At 47.5% G+C, this 8,856-nt stretch overlaps 1 protein-coding gene across 1 annotated transcript; it reads left to right on the top strand.

Annotated features, from left to right (window-relative positions):
- The first annotated feature begins 1,326 nt into the window (after positions 1-1,326).
- Positions 1,327-5,113, top strand: GPR88 (G protein-coupled receptor 88). The gene has a single exon (XM_074370049.1). It carries the CDS (start codon positions 1,347-1,349, stop codon positions 2,496-2,498), a length of 1,152 nt encoding a protein of 383 aa, XP_074226150.1. The 5' UTR covers positions 1,327-1,346; the 3' UTR covers positions 2,499-5,113.
- The last annotated feature ends 3,743 nt before the right edge of the window (positions 5,114-8,856 follow it).

Below are 8,856 nucleotides of genomic sequence, written 5' to 3' on the forward strand. Positions count from 1 at the left end.
TTTGGTGAGGAGAAAAAAGTTGATATTATGATTTAAATTGAGACTTGGTGATTTTCTGTGGATAATTATCTATGTCTCACCTTATCAAAGAAAAAATGAATTTCAGTTAGAATATAAAGTAATTCTTGCTGAAAATATGGGATGGAAGAGATCAGTCCTGGATATTAGAAGTATATTGATCTCTCAGAAAAATCTCGCCCCCAGAATGCATCAGTCTGGGATGAAATATATTGTGGGTGTATTAAATTTTATTCTAGCATTGATGGGAGGGGAAAAAAATGGAAGAAAAATGAAGCCGGGTGAAAAATAGGGTGATTGAGAGACAGAGAAAAGACAGAGAAACTTGTTAATTACAGGAGTTTCTGAGCAAGATATTTTTCTTCCTTTCATAAGTTAGAAGCTATTGAATAATTCATGGCAAGCGTGGAAAGGCTGCCTTTTCCCCGGGTGATGTATAACTGAGCAGGAGGGAGCTTCGAGTGGGTTCACCACATCAGCCACCACTCCTGCTTCTGAGCACAGGGTGCTCTCCTCTTGAGCTCAGCTTCTGCTTTTGCAGCCAAGCATCCTTGCTGCTGCTGCCTGCCTACCTGCCTACCCGCAGGGTTTGCAGCCCTCCACTTGACTTCCTCCAGCCCTGCTGCCAGCTGAGAAGTCTCCCTGCAGCTCCTGGTTTCTGCCTAGAGCCATGTGTGCAGATGCCGCACTGGAGAAGGAGGCACTTGCTCCTGGCTCTCATCCCAGCTGAGTTTCTCCTGTTGATTTCAGGACCACAGATGCTGAGGAGGTATTTCCTGGCATCCTTCCCTCTGCTACCACCAGCTAAGGACCAGATCAAAAGTAAGAGACCCTCAATCCCTTTGCCTTGGCATTTCCCCCAGACGGGCTGTCTCTGCTTTCTCCTGGAAACTAGGGGCTTCGTCTAGCAATGTGTGTGTGTGTGTGTGTGTGTGTGTGTGTGTGTGTGTGTGTGTGTGTGTGTGTGTGTGTGTGTGTGTGTGTGTGTGTGTGTGTGTGTGTGTGTGTGTGTGTTAGAGGGAGAAGGGGAGGCTGTTCTTTGTATTGCTGTCCTAGGGTTTCCCTGGTACCTGCTGAATGCAAAGAATGTAAAGACGACTTTCTCCTGGCACTGGAGACATTTCCGAGGCAGGCACCTGTCATTCGCCTCCCCCGTTCTCCTCGAGCTCCCTCTCTCCCCCTCCCCCAGCCCATTATTCTGCTTCAGCCTTCTGTGTCAGTGGCAGAGGGCTGAAAGGATGCCTTCGTCCCCACTGCAGGCGAGTGTCAGGATGGGCCGCGCTGCCAGAGGCCGACGCTAGCCAGCGAAGTGTGAAGAGTTGGCCAGAATGACCAACTCTTCCACGTCCACTTCCTCCACCACCGGAGGGTCGCTGCTGCTGCTCTGCGAGGAAGAGGAGTCGTGGGCGGGCCGGCGCATCCCCGTGTCCCTCCTGTACTCGGGCCTGGCCATCGGGGGCACGCTGGCCAACGGCATGGTCATCTATCTCGTGTCGTCCTTCCGGAAGCTGCAGACGACCAGCAACGCCTTCATCGTGAACGGCTGCGCCGCGGACCTCAGCGTCTGCGCCCTCTGGATGCCGCAGGAGGCGGTGCTCGGGCTCCTGCCGGCCGGCTCCGCGGAGCCCCCCGGGGACTGGGACGGCGCCGGGGGCAGTTACCGCCTGCTGCGGGGCGGGCTGCTGGGCCTTGGGCTCACCGTGTCTCTCTTGTCCCACTGCCTGGTGGCCCTGAACCGCTACCTGCTCATCACCCGGGCGCCCGCCACCTACCAGGCGCTGTACCAGCGGCGCCACACGGCGGGCATGCTGGCGCTGTCCTGGGCGCTCGCCCTGGGCCTCGTGCTGCTGCTGCCGCCCTGGGCGCCGCGGCCCGGCGCCGCGCCCCCGCGCATCCACTACCCGGCGCTGCTGGCCGCCGCGGCGCTGCTGGCGCAGACGGCGCTGCTGCTGCACTGCTACCTGGGCATCGTGCGCCGCGTGCGCGTCAGCGTCAAGCGGGTCAGCGTCCTCAACTTCCACCTGCTGCACCAGCTGCCCGGCTGCGCCGCCGCCGCCGCCGCCTTCCCGGGCGCCCCGCACGCGCCGGGCCCGGGTGGCGCCGCGCACCCGGCGCAGGCCCAGCCGCTGCCCCCCGCGCTGCACCCGCGCCGGGCGCAGCGGCGGCTCAGCGGCCTGTCGGTGCTGCTGCTCTGCTGCGTCTTCCTCCTGGCCACGCAGCCGCTGGTGTGGGTGAGCCTGGCCAGCGGCTTCTCGCTGCCCGTGCCCTGGGGCGTGCAGGCGGCCAGCTGGCTCCTGTGCTGCGCCCTGTCGGCGCTCAACCCGCTGCTCTACACGTGGAGGAACGAGGAGTTCCGCCGCTCCGTGCGCTCCGTCCTGCCCGGCGTCGGCGACGCGGCGGCGGCCGCCGCCGCCGCCACGGCCGTGCCCGCGGTGTCCCAGGCGCAGCTGGGCACCCGCGCCGCCGGCCAGCACTGGTGACCCGGCCAGGGCGCGCGGGAAGCGGAGCGTCCCGGCTTCCCGGCTTCCAACGTCCTTGGTCACCACCGCCTCCCGGCCTTGTAAAGTATCCCCTGCCTGAAAGGAGACTCCTTTGGGCGAAGACCAGTAATAAATCTGTGCGAAGATTTCGCCTCGACCCCAGGGAGAGACCCGAACCAAGGTTTTATTCCTACAAGGTGTCCGCGAGGACATTATCGTCCGCCACCTGATTTTTGCCCTTTGTTTCCGTGTTTTAGAGAAATCCTAAAGTCAAAACACCGGAAACTTCAAGAACTTGCATACTGACATTTTGAAAGAACCGGTTAATTTATTTCAACACTGTTTTGGAAAAACAGCTTCGATAACAAGATTACCATTTCCACTTTCATCGTCTTATAAGCTATGTGAAGGCCCTTGAGTGTGCATGAGCCAAAGGAAATAATAGTGATGAAGGAAATAATATTTGTGAAGCGTTTTAGAAATTAACCTCTCTTTGATGATGCTTCTAAGTTTAGCCTTGTCGCCTGAAGAATGGAGCCGCAGATGTGCACACCAGTATGTTACTAGTAAGACCTCACGCCCTTTATTCTTAAAAGGGGATTTTATAAAAGTACAGTCATTACTGAGTGAAACTGAATCTTAGCCAGTGAGAAAAATAAAATCCAGATTTACTATTTTACACCCCTTTTTGGCACTTTTGAGACTGAAAATTGGCATCGAGGGTTAAAGGGACAAATTTCCATTGTGCTGATCGATGGTCTGAGCCAACAGTGGAATTGTGGAAGAAATAAAAGGGGGTTGATCTATTTTAGGTACCAGTTTCAGGTTTTCTGTAGCATGCACACTTGTTGCTACCCTCATTTTGTCATCACTTCCCTTGCCTTATGAGTGTGATTGCAGCTGTGAACATTCTGTACTATAATGGTTGCTAAGGAGAATAAGTCCTGTTTTCTCTTTAACATTTAAAATATCTCAGTGCACATGATATAATCAAACACGAATACACCATGACTGCATAGCTAACATTAACCTCCATTGCATGCTCTTAGATGCTACAACTTACTGGGCATGTGGTATACTAAAGCAATACCCATTCGACAAGGACATTTTTACTTCTTCCAGACACCAGGAGAAGTGGCCTTCAAATATTTGAAAAGAGACCCAGAGACATCTCTGGCCACCTAGAGTTCTTCTTGTCTTGACCCAATTTATGAGAAAACTCCCAGGTGGGACTTTATCTTGCAAATGGAACCACAGTCAAGATGGATCAATGATATGGTCTGGCTCTGCAGAGCCATCTGCACTCTTTCAGGGTTTAGACAAGCCACACGTTAGAAGGTAGCTCTGTTTTTAATGTAGTTCCTATGTATGACCATGACACTTAACATGGATATCGTATCTCTTCAAGGTGTTATAAACTCAGTTGCATAAAACGAACAGTTCAATTAGGAGTCTGTTCTAAAATGTATGATTTGAGGCGTGTCCTTTTCCTCTTTAGTTTCCTAAATTTACTTAGAACTATTTGAAGTGCAGAATTGTGTGAAATCACTTTCTAAAACGAAAGTGGGAGTAAAGTAATGAAATAATCATCTATCAGCAATTCTGACTGCTAACGACATCAAATCCGGGGCCGAACAGCCTTGTTTACCTGTGTAATTCAGGAATGAGAACAGCTTGCGTTGTTGCCCTCCTGTAAGCCAAGACCATGGGAACATTTGTGCATCTGAATAATTACGAGACTTGCAGGAAACATTGACGTGTTTGTAGAAAAACAAAACAAAACAATTACGTTCATCACCAGTAGATCAGCAGTCATCTTATTAATCTCTCCCCTTTGTGCATGCACCATTTCTCTCTTACTAAGGTTTCATCTGTTCCCATTTTTCTTGATTCAAATACTTAATTAAAGTTCAGACAACTATTCCTCTGAGTTTTTTTCTTCTGTCTCTGGTCTTCTCGCATATCTCCTGGAGAACACGATGACAGATGGTACTGTATCCCAAAGCACTGGGGATGAAAGTGTCTTCTTTGTTCCGTCTTTATTTAGTTTTACTTTTAGTTTCTAAAATTATTTCTACCTTTTATAAGTATGTCAGCATTAAAAAGAAATAGATATAATGTCCTTTCTGTAAGTATAGTTGATTTGGGAAATACACGGTAACAACAGAGAGGAGAAGATCGTCCATTTTTGGAGGACACTTGTCTAAATCTCTATCAAAAAGCTCTTCTTTTAATTAAGCCTTTGTCCTTGTTCTTTACTGTGGATGCTACAATTTTCCCCCCAGTTCCTATAAACACTTGCCAAGCATGTAAACTTTAGCTTTTCAAATACCTGGTATCTCGCAGTGCTTCTGGCTAACACTGAGAACCTCCTCGTGGTGGCTCAGTGCCATGTGGGAGACCTACTTCAGGTTGTATTTACTGGTAATTAACTCCACAGGACTGATTCACTTTTAATTTCCAAGTAGCAATGATGTGTCTAAAAATGCCTTACTTGGGCGAAAGCTGGGAGTGTTGGGAGTCACCGCTTTTACAAATTAAGGTAATGAAGATTGTGTTCCTATTTAAATGAAAGTGCGTATTATCCACTCAGGAATAAAAAAAATCCTAATTGCTGTTGTGGGCTGCCCTGCTTCGCCTTTTCTCCTTTTTTCCTTTAGGGATATGCCTGGTAAGACACGTAGCTCACTCCCAACCCCTGCCCTTGCCCCTTTAATGGCTAAATTCTCTGCTGTGATAGTATTCCTCCCAGCACTTCTCTCCTTCCAAAATGAAGTGTGTGCATGGACAATAATTCTGTTTTGTACTGAGGCATCCACAGGCGGTGTTTGTTTTAACCACTGCAGGGCTTTAACTCTCTGACTGAGAAAGCCCTTGAGAAGAGCTGCTCACAGAGAAATGTTGGTCTGCTTTGGCCTCGTGGTTCAGTGCAACTCTGTTCTTCTGATGACAACCGTCTTGACCAACTTCACTATTTCACATGTAACCTTTATTCCATTCTCACAAAGACGCAGATACGATTCACTTAGCTCTCCGGCGGGCCTAGGCGCTGACTCGAGGGAGGGCATCAGTTGCATGAATTTAAACTCAAGAACCTTGAGAGGAATGGTGGTGTCTCCCACTTTCAGAAGCCTGCCCTTAATGTCTGTGGGGTGTGGGGCAAGCATGGGGCTTCAGAGGGGGGCTCTTGGTCTGCAGGAACACGAGCAGAGGAACTCTTTCCTGCTGCCTCTCCTCTCGCTGTCAGTTCGCTGAGGGGCCTCCGCATGGGGGCGTCGACTCAGCCCATAGATCGGAGCTCTGCACACATCCATCTCTCAACCAGCCCCCTTGCCCACCTCTAGGGTCTAGGGGTGCACATACAGGGGGTAGAGCATGTCCTACAAGTGACCTTGAGGCATTTAAGCAGTGCAGTTGCTGAGGTGCAGGCACCACGGCCAGCTGAGGCACAGGCTCCCGGAGGGCACGTTTCCCTGGGACTTCTTTCCATGTGGGGAGGGGAGGGGCCAGAGGAGGGTAGGAGCAGACCCCTTCAAGCTTGAGACCCGGTATCTCGAGCCTGAGGGCAGTACTGCTTTCACATGGGTCCTCCTCAGGTATCCTTCCCTAGCTCCTCCCACCTGCAGGGACTTCTTAAACAGGTGCCACACGTCAGGGTTCCCCAGACGCTTAATCACGTCAGACCCAATGCTGCAGGTAAGGAGGATGGTGGGGAGGGAGTGGGACGGGGGTCGATGAAACAAGGGAGGTCAGAAGGCGAAGGTTATTGAAGGGGATTGAAGGGGACTGATGGGTATGTGTGTGTGCTGCACAGTTCTCTTTACTTGTGTGTATCTTTGAAATTTTCATAATGAAAAGCTTAAACAAAGTGAAGCCAAACTCATTAAGAAGGAAAAAAAGAAAGAAAGAAGAAAGAAAAAAGAGAGGGAAGGGGGTTGTGGAAAGGAAGGGAGGAAGGGCGGAAGGAAGGAAGGAAGAAGGAAAGAAGGAAGGAAAAAAAGTAAAGAAAGAAAATCAGGGAGGAGGGTGTAGCTCAGTGGTAGAGTGCCTGCTTAGCATGCACAGTGTCCTGGTCAATCCCCACTACCTCCATCAAGAAACAAATAAATAAACCTAATAACTGCCCCCTATAGATAAATACATAAGTTTTTAGAAAAAAGAAAATTAATGTGCCCAAGGTCATGTAGCAACTTAAAGGGAGGAGCTGGGATTCGAACCTTTCTTCTTTGTCTGATTCCAGAGTGGGATGGTAACCACTGTACTGGAGGATAAGATCAGAGTTTTTGGTCAGGTGTGGAATTCCCTGCATGATGTGACCGCTCCCTAACTCCCCCATCTTTCTCTCCCCTACTTGCGTCCTTCTCTATAGCCTAGTTGGTCTCTACGCTGCCTTCTAAACATGGCCCATGTTCTGTGTCTGAGTCTTGTTCATTCAAGGACCTTCCTGGAGTCTCCTCCCATCTAGTCACTTACCCAACCCTCATCCTTCGTCCCAGGAAGGCTCGCTAGTTTCTCCCCCATCATCAGAGCTCCCCCAGCCATGAGCTCTCCCCCCACAGAACTCCTGCACCGCTTTGTCTTTACCACACATTCCATTGTATTATCTTCGTCTTATTATCTTATTATCTTGTGTGTGTGAGATCTTCAAAACTAGATAGGAAAGATTTTTTGGTTTATTTTTCATGTCTTCTTTTTTTTTTAGAGCAAATATTGCCTTTTATCTTTTAGTAACCAGTTACCTGAACCTGAAATATACTTAATACTTAATATATGTTTATAGCTGAAGACAGTAATTTTGAAAGAAAACGGATTCAGTCTTTTCCTTGCATGTATATTTTTCTCTTAATGAAGTAACCAAGAATAAATCCTATCTCCAACGCGTATCTTGCCAGAGTAATAATATATGGGACTATGAGCTTTGTGTGTAAATCAGATGCAGTCAGTGCTGTCATTTGGGAGAAAATTACATGCCTGTTATTCAAGCTCTGTTCACATTGACAAAAGCAACAAAAAGAAGTTTCAGTCCTAATTACTTCTTGAAATTCAAGGTCAAATTACTAAACATATATTAAGTAATTCCACACACACTTTTTTCTCAGGACCTTGCGTGGTAAAGCTGTATATTTTTAATTTCTAAAAGCCATACACATTGCTAATTGATGGCCATGCAATTTTGCTAAAATCCCGGGAGAAGTAACTGTGGGAATGTCTTTACTGCTTCTTGTCAGGTTACTGGACAGCAGACCTGGAGATCATTCAGCCCAACCCCCTGCTATTTTTATTAGACAGAAAGTTCTTTAGTTTTTAGTCTTTTCCTGGCATAAATTAGGCCCATTTCCCATTTTTTTATTCTCAGCTAGTAGATAAATGTGTGGCATCCTTTGTATAGTAATACTGTAGTAGATACTCTGTTTTTAGCGAAACGAAAATTCTATGAAATGTCAGCATATTGAATTTCAAAAAAAAACTTGGCCTTAGGAAAGTGTTATTTCTTGAAATTAAAGTGTGTTTTTATATCTGAAGATTAATGTCTGTTTTCATGGAAAATTTATAAAATATAGAAGCATAGGAGAAATTATATCACTCATTACTACTCTTAGCATAATACTGTACTCATCTACTTTTAAAAATCTTTTCCCCTGTATATTAAATTGTACATAATGACAGCCGGAAAACGTATACGGACATATGTTTATGTGTGTGTGTGTGTATATACACACTCGCTATATTTAAAAAGTGTAAGCAGAAGAAAGATGTTATAAAGAGGGGCCAAGGGCTTGTAACAATTAGGATATGTTCAGCTACCGGTAATAGACTACCTAGCTAAAAACGGCTTAAACAATGATGACATTTCATCATCACACAATCGAGAAGTCTGCAGGAAAACAGCAGGTAAATGCTTCCAGAATTTGTTCAGCAGCATCTTGATGTCATCAAGTGCCCAGGTTCTTTGCATCCTTCTGCTCCAACATCCTCAATGTTCTTGTGTGATGGTTCCAAGATGCTATGACCACATGACAGCACCCACAAGAGAAGATCTCCTGCTTGTCTCTCTTTTTCATGAGAGAAGAAAGTCTGAGAAGCTCCCGCAAAGACTTCTCCCATCTCATAGGTCAGAAGCAGGTTACACAGCTACCCCTAAAGGAATATCTGGCATTAAAAAAATATATTGTGAGAACTCTATCCAGTGCTTGTCAATGTGCATGATTTATGGTTTGCCATTTGTACTGATCTCTACCTACCCGGTGCATTTTACCTCTTTTTCAGAACTTTTCAGAACCTGCTGGACCGCAGGTTAAAATGAGTGGGTCCTTGCAGTGGAGTTTCCAGTATCCAGAAGTCATTTATTGTTAAGTCT

Source organism: Camelus bactrianus, chromosome 9 (genome assembly GCF_048773025.1).
Source record: "Camelus bactrianus isolate YW-2024 breed Bactrian camel chromosome 9, ASM4877302v1, whole genome shotgun sequence".
Classification (NCBI taxonomy): domain Eukaryota; kingdom Metazoa; phylum Chordata; class Mammalia; order Artiodactyla; family Camelidae; genus Camelus; species Camelus bactrianus.